This window comes from Linepithema humile, chromosome 3, assembly GCF_040581485.1.
Source record: "Linepithema humile isolate Giens D197 chromosome 3, Lhum_UNIL_v1.0, whole genome shotgun sequence".
Classification (NCBI taxonomy): Eukaryota; Metazoa; Arthropoda; class Insecta; order Hymenoptera; family Formicidae; genus Linepithema; species Linepithema humile.
Window position 1 is genome coordinate 13,615,616 of NC_090130.1, and position 14,599 is coordinate 13,630,214.

At 56.6% G+C, this 14,599-nt stretch overlaps 2 protein-coding genes across 2 annotated transcripts; one reads left to right on the forward strand and one right to left on the reverse strand.

Annotated features, from left to right (window-relative positions):
- Positions 1 to 4,270: 4,270 nt before the first annotated feature.
- LOC136998963 (uncharacterized) lies at positions 4,271 to 4,642 on the reverse strand. The gene has a single exon (XM_067352348.1). The coding sequence runs from the start codon at positions 4,640 to 4,642 to the stop codon at positions 4,271 to 4,273; it is 372 nt and encodes a 123-aa protein (XP_067208449.1).
- An 8,929-nt stretch (positions 4,643 to 13,571) lies between these two features.
- Positions 13,572 to 14,396, forward strand: LOC136998964 (uncharacterized). The gene has a single exon (XM_067352349.1). It carries the CDS (start codon positions 13,572 to 13,574, stop codon positions 14,394 to 14,396), a length of 825 nt encoding a protein of 274 aa, XP_067208450.1.
- The last annotated feature ends 203 nt before the right edge of the window (positions 14,397 to 14,599 follow it).

The window sequence follows — 14,599 nt, forward strand, 5'->3', positions numbered from 1 at the left end:
TGTATATATACAGTATATTTTTTTCACATTATGGATATTTCATGTATATACATAGGATATCAAATGTTTATTGGGTATCTATTATGTTAATCAAAGTGCTTTTTTTGCGGGGGGGCGATAGCTTCCCCCCCCCCCCGGGGATGGAGAATCTTCCAAAGACACCCTCTGGCGTGCAATGTGAAAAAATATCCCCTGCCAAAGAATTGTGTGGGATTCGCCTGGGACTCGGATACGAAGCCGAGAGACCCCCCAGGCGCCGACCCACTAAACTCCACCCCCGTTGCGTAGTCGTCAGCCGCCGTTGATGAGGGATGGCCGGGAACCGCAACGCATTACATCCGGCCATCCCCCCGACTGCCGGTTGCCCGGCGTCATCAAAAATGTGTGGGGGAAAGTCCCACGTTCCTCCCCATCCTCCGCGTAAAAACTCGTCGGGTCAACGCCCGGTTGTCCCGCCTACGGGGACGGACAGCGACCGAAGTCCCCCCTCAATCCGAGGGGGGGTGGTCAGATACTGCCCAACCCGTAGGAGACCCTCCCTCACCCTTCCGACACCTCGGGCCCGGTTTACCCGTGGGTAATCGAGGTGCGGAGAGGGCCCGCACCTTCTGGGGCTGGAGGAGAGAGAGCTTGCCTTCTCTCCCCCCACTACCCCGAGGGCGTTTCTCTCCCAGGGTCCGCGATAACTGCGCCCTCGTTACCCTGCCCCCTTGCTCGAATCGGCCCTGTTGGAGGGGCCCGGTTCCGGGGATGTCGCCCGCGGTGGCTCCACTCCCCCGATATTGGTGAGGACCAGTCACGGAACTCTCGTGGTGGCCTTACCATGCCCTGGGAGAGGAGTTGTGGGGGGGAGCCCGGAGGCGCAGGGGGGACTGGAGGGCACTTCTCCGACCCCACCCTGTGACTCGCCTCTCTCCCCACCACCGTGCAAATTGAGCATAGGGAGGGGCGCTGACATGCTCCCCCCCCTTGTACCTGCTTTCCCCGCAGTTGTAACAGCAGAGGGCCCTGTCCACCTTGGACGGGCACCTCTGCTGCACGTGGCCCCGTGCTAGGCACTGGAATCATCGGGTGGGCCTGCTTTTAAGCAGCTCCATCCGTACGGAGGTCCATCCGATCTGGATGGCCTCAGCTTCCGATGCCTTTATTGCAGCCCTTGCAGGGCACTGCGCCCAAACTGTCCGCACCCGTCTGACAGCCGGTCGCATCGGGCCCAATCGAATCTCCGGTTCAGAGCATCCGCCTATGCTAGCAATAGTTCGGCGGATCTCTTCCCCGAAGACAGATTCTTCGACCCTCGTGAGACGGAGGTCGAGCTTTTTGGAAGGTCGGGAGACCGTGACCTCCTCAAAGCCCTCCAGGGCCACCTGCATCGCGGAGGCCAGGCGACTTGTCTCGACCTCCGCGTTTTGGCCGCCGGGGATCTCCAAAAAGAGACCCCCGTTGAAGGCCCTCCGCGCCTCATTCCGGTAAACCGGCCAAGATCCTCGATTTTTTGCCTCGCGGATCTTTTGCCTCGCGGCGGCCATTGCTCCGGCCAGGTTACCATGGCCGGTCAGCAAGACCGCCGCCGTGCGCGGGAGGCGCTTTTGGCCCTTGCTGGCCGCCGCCGCTTTCTCCCTCGGTGCCACCCCCTTGGGGGCCGCCTTCGCGGGGACCGACCTGGCTGGGGGCGCGACAGAGGAGAGACAAGGCCCTCCACCGGCCTTACCAGTTCTTCTCTTGCGCCGGACAACGGTGGACCACAACGCGGGTTTTACCGCTTCCGGCGCACTCGACGCCTTAGATGGAGGGGAGGGGGCGGCAGAGCCCGTGGGAACCTCCGACAGGGACGGAAAACATCCCCCGCCCCCCGAGGCACCACAACCCCAATGGCTCCCCCCTTTCTCCTTCCTCTCCTCCTCTTGTCCTGTGTTACCCCCCAGCGGGGGGTTTTCGAGGGCGGGTGGGGGTAGGGGCTGCTGGCGGAGGAGGAGGGGGCATCGCCGCCCTCTTCTCCAGCCTTTTGAGGCAATCGCCGAACCCTCTCAGGGTCTCGGCGATTCCCGCCAGGCTTGCCGCGACGTGCGGGTTGCCTGACGGGGGGCGGGAAGAGCAGTTCCCGCCCACCTCCACCTCCCTAGTTGTTCCCCCTGCCAGCCCAGAACTAGGGGGAAAACTTTTAACCACCGGCGAGGATGGCTTCTCTCCGGCCTACCAATTAGTCATCTCGGCCTGTAGCTTACGGATCCGGCGCTGGAGACGGCCATTCTCTGACCTTTGGGTCTCCATGTCTCTCTCCAGCGCCAGGACCCGCTCGTGCCAGAGGCCGGGGTCCCCGCCCTCAGAGGCCCGCCCGGCAAGTGTCCGGACGGCCTCTCTGAGGACGTAGACCCCAAACTTTAACTTCCCACTCAGCTCGCCTTTTAAGCCAGCGACCTTCTGGCGAACCTCCTCTATGGAGAGGAGCACCCGGTCGATGCTAACAAACATCTCCTCCGAGGTGCCTCTTTCTATTAGGCTAATGGCCCGTCGGCCCTCCTTTTTTGAGGGCCGGTAAATGCCGGCGGGATGATTTCCGGGAGTTGAATCCCCCTCCCCAGAGTTGCCGGCTCCGGACAGTGCAGTGCCTTCCGCTGCACTGCCCGTCGTCGATGTCCCCGCGGTGGCCCCCTCCTCTCCGTCGGAGTCGGAATCCGACGGGAGCACCGGGGGGGGGGGGCTGAAAGGGCCTGACCCATCTTTTCGCGGCCTGCCCCGCCCCTTGCAGAGCAGCCGCTGCCTATCGCCCGCATCCCTCTGGAGAGGGCGGGCTGATCCCTGGCCTAACCTTTCTGCGAGTTTCTCTAGAGAGGCGTCCTCTGCTCCTATCCCCCATCAAACCCTCCAAAGGGAGGCCCTCCACAGTAGGAGGGGCTACCTCCCCCCTACGTCTATCTCCTTTCCAGAGGAGAAACCATCGATCGTGGTTTCCACCGCGAGGCTCGGGGTAGACCTCACGGCTGGCCCTTCGTCAGATGACGACGCGACGGAGGCAGGGACAATACCCCCATCCGCGCCGGCAGCTGGGTTACCCCCTGCTGCGGTAAGTTTGAATCGTGATTCGACATGCCGTTTCATATAATGTAATTTTTTCACGGAGTTGTCTTCTTCAGGTGTATTTATCGTGGTTTTTCTTCCACTAGGACAGTTGTCGACCAAGACTGACGAGCCCGTTCTGCCCGTTCTGCCCCGATCTTTTTATAGAGGTTTCTCACCCTTGCGGCCTGTGCAAGCTCAATGCAAGCACCGGCCTCCGGCCCCATACTTGGGGTTACGGTGTAAGTCGCCACGCTCTCTCTCGTGCAATGGGGAGCCAGCCGTCATGCCGGAGCACCGGCATGCTAACGAAACTGGCTAAGACCTGGATTTTTTCTCGAGATTTACTCCTCTATCCTAGTGCCGTGAATAACACGCCTAACGGGTCCAGGCACCCGGGGGTTTGGAATCAGAGTTCCCGTCTCCTAGCAGCAATTGGGACAAGTCCCTGATGAAGTCGCTGAGCTCCACGCGTTCCCTCCAGCGAGGGAACCGTACACAACAGACTCTGAAGGGGGATTCCAGCGGACCACCCCTCGGAGCCTGCCGGAGTGAGAGATGGGAGAGGTTGCTAAGCTTCCCTATCTTTCCTCTCCGTCGCTACCTTGGCGCGTTGTTAGCGCCAAAGCGCGGAGGGCGTGTCCTAGACCGGCCGCCCCCCCGGCCCCTCCTCCTCCTTCTCTGGGAAGAGGTCAACCCTCCTTCCCCTCTCCTCTCTCTCTCTCTCGGCCTCCTCCTTCCGAGACATAACCGTCTCGCAAAAGGAGGAGATTACCTTCCACACACCCTCCCCCTCCAACATTTTCTTAACAAGGGAAGGGAGAGAGAGGTTTTCGTCCACCATCTCGATCAGGACCCGACGCTCCACAGCTTACGCCGAGCACTCCTCGAGCGTGTGCTGCGCTGAGTCCCGGTCGGCCGCGCAATGGTGGCATCGCGTGGTGCGTTCCTTTCCGATCCGGCATAGGTAGTCACCAAAGCAACCATGCCCGGTGAAAACCTGCGCCATGCGGAACGAAATTCCTCCTCTCCTCCTGCCTACCCACTCCAGCAGAGCTGAATGGCCTCGACGGTCCTCAGTCCTGGAAGACCCGGAGTATTGTGTTCGCCCAGTCGGTGTTTCCACTCCCTGAGCGCCCATCTCCGGGCCCTCGTCTTTTCCCTCTCCACTTTCCTCAGGATGTTTTCCGGGGGAATACCACTCCGTCCGACCTCACTGATAGGCTTCAGCGCGCGAGGCAGCGACTAGGTCAAACGGGAGCACCCCCGCCAGGGTCGTGGACGCCACGTACAACATCATCCGATAACAACGGGCGACTCTGATGGCCATACGCCTGTTGGCCTTGCGTGCCAAGGCACTGGCGCGTTTGTTGGCCATCAGGTCATTTCCCCAAATCGGTGCCCCATAAAGAGACACTGACCGGACGGTGTTCGTGTAGAGGTGCCTAACTGTGGCACCTGGACCGCCGAGATTGAGCAGGAGGCGACACAACGCGTTTGCCATCCTGTCCACTCTGGGAGCGAGAGCATCAAAATGCTGTGTGAACTCCCAGAGTCCATCCAGGGTGAGGCCCAGATATTTCATCTTGGACCCCACAGGGAGACGGGACCTTCCGACGTTGATATATGTCGGGGTGGTCTCCCTCCTGCCTTCTCATAGAAGAACAGGGCCTCTATCTTCTGAGGAGCTACCTGTAGCCCTAGGCTCCGTATAGCGCGCACTACGCTGGCCACGGCTGCGGTTGCTACAGCCGCGGCCTCTCTCCAATCCTTCCCCCGAGTCAAGAGTGTTGTCGGCGTAACAGACGACGTCACAGCCCGGGGGAAGGGCCGACTGGAGCACTATATCGTACCCGAGATTCCACAGTGTCGGGCCCAAAACAGACCTCTGTGGAACCCCGCGGTACATCAGCCTTTCGCATACCTCGCCGTTCCCATTCCTATATGAGAAAGTCCTGCCCCGAAGATAGTCCCATAGGACCGCCCGGAGGTATGGGGGCAGCTGGAGATGTTCAAACGCTGCCCCCAGACAGTCCCAGGGGAGAGAATTGAAGGCGTTCACTATATCTAGCGATACCGCTAGTGCCTTCTCCCCACTTCCCACTACGGCCTCCGAGAAGGAGCGGACGTGGCGTATTGCATCCACAGTAGACCGCCCCTCCCGAAAACCGTACTGCCTCTCACTCAATGTGGGAACCCCCCGAGACAGGTGCTGAACGAGGCGCCCTACGATGATACGCTCATAGAGCTTACCCGCCTCGTCCAGCAAGCATATAGGCCGGTATGCGGAAGGTTGCTCTGGCAGCTTGCCATCTTTGTGGAGGATGATCAGATTTGCTCTCCTCCACCGCAAGGGGAAGGTGCCGGACCTAAGGCAAGCGGTAAATAGTCGCCCCAGCCGGTCACTCAACACCCTCGCCGCCAGGGCCCATGCCCTGCCGGGAATTCCGTCGGGTCCAGGCGCCTTGGCTGCACCGCCAAGCCTGGCCCGCACTGCGGACATCTCCTCTGCCGAGACTGCCGGCTCCTCGGGCCACATCTACCGTGGGGGGGGGGGGTGACAGATCCCACCACAGGGAACAATGTGTTAACAATGTTTTCGAGGAGTTCCGACTTCAGTCTCTCCGCAGTAGGGGGCTCCCTTGGTCTCAGCTTCCTAAAAACTATCTTGAAGGGTCGCCCCCACGGATCCCGGTCCAGGGTGGAGGTAAGCTCCTCCCACGCCCTGGCCTTCGCTGTCCTAATGGCGGCTCGGAGGGCGTCTCGCGCGGCACGAAACCTCTTCAGAGCTATAGCTGTTCCAGCTGATCCCCCCTTTTGCACATACGCAGGAATATGCGCCTGACGGCCGAGGAGAGACGCCTAAGCTGGGCGATTTCCTCGGTCTACCAGTGCATTGTCTTACCGGGGGACCATCTAGATCGTAGCTTGGACGCCTCACACGCGTCCTCAACCATGCTCACGACCCTCGTGGCTTTTTCCTCCAAGCCACGGTCTGGCCGGATGGCATCGGCCAGGACTCCGCCAGAACAACCGCCATCAGGACGTCGTCCTCTATCTTCCGGAGGACCCAACCTTTCCGTCGGGTGCTACGCCGACGACGGCCGAGCTGTCCGGTGGGGGTGATCGAGGCCTCGATCACAATATACCTGTGAAGCGGGGGAAGAATCCCCGTTAGCCCTACTCTTGAGTCCTTCCTTAGTCGGTCGACATTAGATTTGTCGGCCACCTTGAACTGGCCTGCTGTTTCGCCCCTTCCCTCTCTTGTTTCCGTCAGTGTCCTTTCAACGACCTCGTGAATTGCCATGTTGTTAGCGTTTTGTCCGTCCCTTGTATTTATTTTTGTTTTGTGTATTTGTTTCCATTTCTGATCTCACGAATTTGGTAGAAAACAATCAGTCCATCCCGGCAAAGCTTGCCGGGATAAGGCGACTAATATACTGTGGGGTTGCGCCAGGTGCCCCACAGGGATCGTTTGCGACCACACATTTTTAGAGTTTCTGCGGCCATTCAGACCTCGGCACGATGCCTTCCACCTTGGCTTGAGACTTCCGCGCTGTTGTCCCGGACTCATAGCATCAATCGGCGCGCACGCCTCACGGACCTCCAAAAAAGCGACTGGCCCGCTCGGCGCACGCCACCGACCGGCCAGGGGAAGACCCGCCCTACCACCCGCCTGCATGAGGCCCGACATGCAGCGGATCACGGGCGACGACGTACCTCGAAAGCGCGCCCCCGGGTAGAATGCGGATTCCCCCGAGAAACGTGTCCCGACACAGCCGCCGCCCACTCATCACATGCCGGCCCGGGCTCCCCAGACTCGGGGGCGGACCACAGGTCCCCACCCGGGCGGGTGTGGATGTGGTGAGATTGTGTGTGTGAAAGAATGGTGTGTGTATGTGTATGACTAATGAATGAATGTGTGAGTGTATGCATGCGGGAAGTGGCATCCCACGCATCATAACGATGCGCGGGGGCCCCCCGCCGAATGCATGCATGGTCCCCGACTTCCGAGCAGCTTTGCAGCAACGAAGGCGCCCAGAAAGTGCGGGGACCAAGAGTGTGTGTGTGTGTATGAGTGTGTGTGATAAATCGCGCTCGCCCGGGGGAAGGACGACCCCCGGCCGAATGCGTAGAGTCCGGGTACAACGGGGGAGGAGAGCAGCGCACCTTCCCCTCCCCTCCCTAATCCTGGTTTGTTCTCGGAGTTTCCCTCTCCTAGGCCGGTTGCCTACCATGGCTAACGAGTCCGACCAACCCGGGTCTTTTTATAGAGGTTTTGCCACCCTCGCGGCCCGTGCAAGCTCAATGCAAGCACCGGCCCCCGGCCTCACAGCTGCGGTTACGGTATGAGACGCTCCGCCTCCCCACGTGCAATGGGAAGCCAGTCGTTATGCCGGAACACCGGCGTGCTAATAAAACTGGCTAGGTCCCGGATTTTTTTATCGAGGTTTACTCCTCTATCCCGGTAGAGTGAAAAACACTCCTAACGGGTCTAGGCACCCGGGCGATTGAAGTCAGGGCCGCCAACCCTTACCGGCGATTGGGACAAATCCCTAAGGGAGTCGCCGGGCTCCCGTTCCCCTCATAGAGAAAACTGCGCTCTTAGCACCGCAGAATGACCCCAGCGGGCCACCCCACGGTGAGCTTCCTCACCACAACAAGGTGGCGCACAACGAGGAGGTTAATCAAAGTGCTTTTTTGTGGGGGGACGATAGCCCCCCCCCCCCCCCGGGGGTGGAGAATCTTTCAAACGCACCCTCTGGCGTGCAATGTGAGTTCGTAACTAGAAACCCACTGCCAGAAGGTAGTGTGGGATTTGTCTGGGGGTATGGTTTGCGACACCATATACACCCCCAAACGCCTACCCACTAAACTCCACCCCCGTTGCTTGGCCATAAGCTGCCGTTTGTGGGGGATAGCTGGGAACTGCATCGCATGACATCCAGCCATTCCCCCGGATGCCGGTTTCCCGGCGCTAATCTCAAAGGTGGGGAGAACCAAAGTGTTCTCCCCTCACCCGCTGTCGCTCTCCTGCTCCGGGCCGAGGCCCGGAGATCCTCACTGCGGGCGGCCCGGCGATCCTTACTGCGGGCGGCCCGCGTCCCTTCGTCGTGCCATAACCGCCCGCAAAGGATCATCCCCATAAACCTAGGGGGTCGTCGGGTGAGCCCCATGCTGACCCGGGGGTCCCCCCCAAGCCCGTTTGTTGCCCGGTACAGATCGGGCCGGGCTCGGGGGACCCGTAACCATTTGGTGGCTCTCTTCCCCCGGAATCAGCGGCAGGGTTCGCACAATGCGCAGAAGCCCCGCCGCGCCGGAAGGGGGAGCCTCTTTTAAAAACCGGTGAAGGGGGAGCAGGGACAAGCCCCTACCTCTCCCCCTTCAATCATCTTGTTATTTTTTCACGGAGTTGTTTTCTCCGGGTGTATTTATCGTGGTTTTTTTTCACTAGGACGGTTGTCGACCAAAACTAACGAGCCCGTCCTGCCCGGATAATTAAAGTGCTTTTTTTTTTTTTTTTGCGGGAGGGGCGAGCTCCTCACCGAGGGTGGGGAATCTTCCAAAAGACACCCTCTGGCGTGCAATGTGAGTTTCTAACAGGAAACCCACTGCCAGAGGGTAGTGTTGGATTCGTCTGGGGGAGTGGTTTGCGACACCACTGCTCCCCCAGACGCCTACCAACTAAACCCCACCCTCGTTGCTGTGCCGTCAGCGGCCGGATTGGGGGGATGCCGGGAATCGCCAATCGGCATACTCCCAATCCAGCAATCTCCCCCGGCGGGCCGGTTTTCCGGCGAAAGTCTAATAGTGGGGGGAACAAAGGTTCCCCTCCAACCCTCAGCGCAACTCAGCTCCGGGCTTGCGCCCGGCGATCCCGCCTACAGGCGGGGGAGCGGGCGCCGCTTGACATCCCGCCCGCAGAGGATCAAAAACTCCCTTTTGTCTTGTTGCCCCCCGTTCCCGATTCGTCCCAGGAATTTTCGGGGGGGCTGTGAGGGTCGGCTCACAGAGGTTGCATGGAGGGGGGGGGGAATTATCCTTTTCCCCCACGCTCCCTGGAGCCTCTCAAAAGTCGGGTCAGTCGTTTAGGACTGACCCGAGAGTCTTACCCAAGTCCGATGCCCGTTAATCGGGCCGGGCTGGGAGACCAAAACCCCAAAATGGCTCTCGCATCCTCCCGCAAAACGCTTCACCTGCCGCCCGGAGGAGGGAGCCTCTCTGAAGAAAAAGGGGGATGGAGGACCGGGAACATCCCTAGCCCCCCCCCCTGTAGCCCCGTGTTATTTATTACGGAGTATTCTTCTCCGGATTTTTTATCGTGGTTTTCCTTCCACTAGACCGACTGCCCACCCAGGACTTACAAGCTCGGTCTGCCCGGGTCTTTTTATAGAGTTTTTACCACCCTCGCGGCCCGCGCTAACAACACATTAGCGCCGGCCCCCGGCCCCATAAATGGGGTTACGGTGTGAATCATAATCAAAGTGCTGCTGCATTCGGCTTTCACCAACCTATTTTTTATTGCAGGCCACCATAAATTATAATTTCTTTATATATTTTATTTCTCTATATGTACTTTATAATACTCTATAACAATCTTCAAACCTGAAAAAAATTTTTTAATAGACGGTCGAAAATTTAGAGAAATTTACTTTTATTTTGTAACGGTGCTTGTTTTTACGCCTCGTGGGCGGTGCGTAATGATGCGGAATTTCGACGGTATGCGGATTTTTCGATGCGGAATTACGACGGTGCGTAGTTAGCGAAGCGGATTCTTACAACGCTGTCTAACTCGTCGGTCTGCCAGAGTTCGTTCGTGTGGTTTATTGGGAGACTCCAAATTAACAAGAATAATTTAAAGAAAAATAACTATTTATTCAATAGAGCATTATAATTATAAAAGAAAATAGTAACAACGAGTACATGTGTATTTCTGGAACGGTCTAATATCTTAACGGTATAATCGGATACAACTATCCGAAATAAATAAATAATTCCTTATCGGTTAGACGAGTTAATGTTGCGACGGTACATGTGTATAATTTTAATTGTGAACAAATAAATAAATGAAAGGAAAATAAACGGCGTAAATCGTTGGTGCGCCTTTGGCTTTATTATAAACAAACTAAATTATTTAATCGGTCGGTTTGTACGGTACGGAGCAAAGTAATAAAAAATAAGCGATACCGCGTATATCCGAGCCTTGCTGAGTCATCGACGGTTGCCGGTACGCTGTGTCCGAAGACAGTGAGAGACTTCTCTCGTGCAAGGGGTATCGGAAGTCGAACGCCGGGAACACCCGACCGAGGCAGAGAGCGCCCTGCCCCTAGAACGACGGAGAGTCGGAAGTCGAACGCCGGGATACCCGACCGAGGCAGAGAACGCCCTGCCCCTAGAACGACGGAGAGTCGGAAGTCGAACGCCGGGATACCCGACCGAGGCAGAGAACGCCCTGCCCCTAGAACGACGGAGAGTCGGAAGTCGAACGCCGGGATACCCGACCGAGGCAGAGAACGCCCTGCCCCTAGAACGACGGAGTACAGGAAGTCGAACGCCGGGACACCCGACCAAAGCAGAGAACGCCCTGCTCCTAGAACGACTATCGGAATGGGAGCGAGTACGATCGGAGCTTCAGAGTGCGCCCTGAGGCTTGTCCGAGTCGTACTCGGGGAATGGGTCTCGATCTGTTCCGCGAGCCGACTTTTATACCGGTCGCGCTACCCCCACTTGGGGTGCTACCCTACCCGGCAGCTACCCTTTCTTAAGCTTTTACCCCCGAGTTGGGGGATCGGAATGCGGCCCTAAATAGGGGTGCTCACGTGGAGCCCGCGTGCCGCTTAGTAACAGCGCGTGCTGTTACACTACTTCCCCCCTTTTAAAAAGAAAATAAACATATTTTTCTGCCCGGTGTAAAGTAAACATACCATTCTGTAAATAGTCAATTTCAGCCAGAAACGCTTTGAGAGAAAAAATAAAGATTATGCGGTTTATGATGCGTTTACTTGATTGGTGTGAAAATTAATAAATCTTAAAATTATTAGAACGGTAATAAAATCTAAGAGATCTTATATTAGGCGCGGTAATTAAATACTTGAACGATAAACGATTAATTAAATTTAATGAACACTTGGAATAAATAGTTAACGCTAACCGGATATATAAAAACTTGGAACAAAAACATCTAATTCTAAAATTCAACGAACGCTTAGAACTCGGAAAGAAAAATTCGGAACAATAAATGACGAACGCAACAAATTTTAATTCTTAAGAGCGGTACCAAGAAAACGAAAAATTTAATTATTCTCTGATAAACGGCGCGTGGACCGGGGCTGACCGGCGTGGTCGAACCGGATCAGCCACCGGCCCGTTGGCGTAGAAGCTCGGTATTTGCGGGAGTGATAAGCGGCGTGGTACGGGACGCTCGCCACTGTCCCGTCGTCTAGTCGTACCCGGATTGGTGGCGGTGGGGCTGGATCCTTGGTAGGAGGAACGGCGGCGGTTGCTAGGGTCTCTGGTGGCCTCCTCGTTACCGTTGTAATTCGGGTGGCAGTAGATTTTGGCGGTGCCGGATTTGTTCTGTGCGCGACGGCGGTGGTTGTTGTCGGCGTTGTCGGCGGCCTCCTTGTCGCAGTTTCTGTCCGGGTGGTGGTGTTCTTCGGTGCCGCTCGGCTGCCGGTGAGAGCAATGGTATTGGTTGCTTTCCCTGCCGGTGCGCCTTTTGTCCCGGTATTAGCGGTCATCGGTGTCCGGGTAGTCGTTTGGGCGCGTTTTTCGGCGGCGGTTAGGGCCTCAGGTGGTTTTGAGATGGTGGCCCGGGTCTCCATCGCCCGCTGCAATATCTCCCGGCGTAGTGATGGCGTTGTTACCGGATTTTTTGCTGGTGGCACGGCTTTTGACGTCGGCCGGCGGTGTCGAGAGGCGGAGGTGGCGCTTACTCGCCGTCGCAGTTGTATTGGAGGCGGTGTTGTGAGCCAAACGGCTTTCCGGAGCTGGTCCGCGTCTGATCGTTGGACCGTGGTCCCTGGCTTTGGAAGCCGCTTCCAATTCGCGGCCTCGGTTTCTTCCTCTTCGGAGGAATCGGAGAACTCGCCGAAAAGCTCGGTGACCTTTTCTCGGTAGTTCCCGATTACCGCTCCGAATAGTCTGGAGACCTTTTTCTTGTATTCGGTCATTATTATATACAGGGTGTCTGGCAATAATCGCCCCACCGGTCATATACAGGTAGAGGAGGTCAAATCGAGTAGAAAAGTCCTTTACCATTTTTTAATTTTCATAATAAGTACTGAGTAATTAACAAAAAAAGATCGGCAAATCCGCGCGAGTAAAGCGCGCGCGGTGAGAAGGACGTCCCACTGCTACGCGATCACTAGGCGCGCGATGAAGCGTATCATATGTTTCATATACTCCTGTGGTTTTCAACACGTTATTTAGCAGCACATCTACCATGATTAATGGTGGGACTTCAAGTTTTTTTGGTCCTCTGTGTTTAGTAGTTCCACTTCCAATATTGAGTTTGTAGATAAAGTTTTTGTGGCGGCTCACCGCCACACCGCTGCACTGACGCGGTATAATACATCGCGGCGCCGCTACGCGCCGCAGGCCTTCTACCAGTTACAAGCTTGCGGACCCACCGCCAGGTTGCGCAAGCGGTGAAGAGCCTTCTCGCGATCAAGCTTCGATCGACGAGATATAAAAGAGCTGCTCCGCAGATCTTTCCTCACTCACTCGCTTCAAGGCGAGCTCTCTCAAAGGCCCTTGAACTGAGTCGTACTCTGCCTCGGCAGGAGCTAACCAGAGACACATAGTCTCGCAGTTTTTCTCACGCTGCCTCGCAAGGCGCGTAAAAAGAAAACAGAGTCCCAACATCGGCCGCACATTTCAACCAAGCGGCCCGCGGATACTCCACTTTCGCCGTCACCTCCTCAGTCTCTAGTGTGGAAATTAATCCCACTAGAGTTCTGCGTCCGGTTGACTCGACCACCAAGGGACACGCTCACACAAGGCGACATCCGAATTCGGAGACCTCTCTCTCCTCGGTACACGGAGCAATCCGTAATTCCGAGAGCCGAGACGGTTGCCACCACCAGCACACCAGAGACTCGATCCATCGCAGTACAGACTTCACCGCTCAGAGCCTGCTCAGAGAGCAGTTGTCAGACGGAAGACCACTTCCCGAACGGAGTTCCACCGACGCCGGGAAAGGGGCTGCAACGAGCTAACTCAGTTGAACCGTCCTTTTTAGGACCCGTTCAACACACTAAGACGCGGCCGGTAATTCCTTACCGCGCCCGTCAATTTTTCTTTTGATTCTCGGCCTTACACTCTTGCCGAGAAAGCGCCTCTGGCGCACTTAATCAAATCAAACACAAAACTTGTACTTTACTCTACTTCTCTGACGAAGAAAAATAAATTATATTTTTCTAAGGAATTGGTCTCAATCTTTCAACCAAGTCGAACACAATCCTTAGGCATTACGCCTATAAACTGGTGACCCCGACGACTGGTTAAAGCAAATGAGCCAATCAGAGAAGGCCGGCGATATGCCAGGCGCCGACGCAGCACAAATCGGCAGAGTATCGGTGCGAGTACCACCTTTTTGGCCGGAGGAACCAGAATTATGGTTCGCCCAATTAGAGAGCCAGTTCCTGCTGAGCGCCGTCACGTCGGATTCAACCAAATACGCATACGCAATCTCGCAAATCGAAACCAAATACATCAAGGAAATCAAAGACGTGATAACGAATCCTCCGACATGCGGGAAATACGAAGCCGTAAAAAGGGCACTCATCCAAAGGCTGAGCGACTCACAGGAACACCGCATCCGCCAATTATTAGAGCGAGAGGAACTAGGCGACCGAAAGCCATCGCAGTTCCTGTGCCATCTAAGGACGCTCGCGGGCAATGCCGTGCCTGATCAACTCCTGCGCACGCTATGGCTGGGGCGTTTACCGGCCCAAATGCAGATTATACTAGCGACGCGAGCTGACGATCTTCTCGAGGACGTGGCGGAACAGGCCGACCGCGTCTACGAAGTCACATGCCGAACAGTCGCAGTATTGGACAAGCCTAAGGAGACGAAATCAAAACCTACCGGCTCGCTCGAGGACCAGATACAGGCATTGATCAAGCAAGTCGCCGCACTCAACACGCGATTGGGCCGGCAGGAGCACCGCCACAAACAACAGCGCCACAGATCGCGCAGCCGCAGCCGGACCAAATCAAATTCGGAAGAAGACAGCGAGTTTTGCTTTTTCCATCGGCGATTCGGTAGCAAGGCAAGAAAGTGTACAGAGCCATGTACATACAAGGAGAAGAAGAAGGACAAAACGGAAAACTAGACGGTCCGGAATCAATGGCGGCAGACGGCCCGGACCCGAAACCTTGCCGCCTTGTAATAACCGAGCGACAAACAAAAGTTCGGTACCTCATCGACACGGGATCAGACATAAGTGTCTACCCGCGCTCGATGGTACGCGGACGGATGTCCGGAGCAACGCAAGCCCTGTTTGCAGCCAATGGAACTGTCATTCACACCTACGGG

Coding starts and splice junctions, on each gene's coding strand:
- LOC136998963 (XM_067352348.1), bottom strand. CDS start 4,642: ATGAAATATCTGGGCCTCACCCTGGATGGACTCTGGGAGTTCACACAG.
- LOC136998964 (XM_067352349.1), top strand. CDS start 13,572: ATGAGCCAATCAGAGAAGGCCGGCGATATGCCAGGCGCCGACGCAGCA.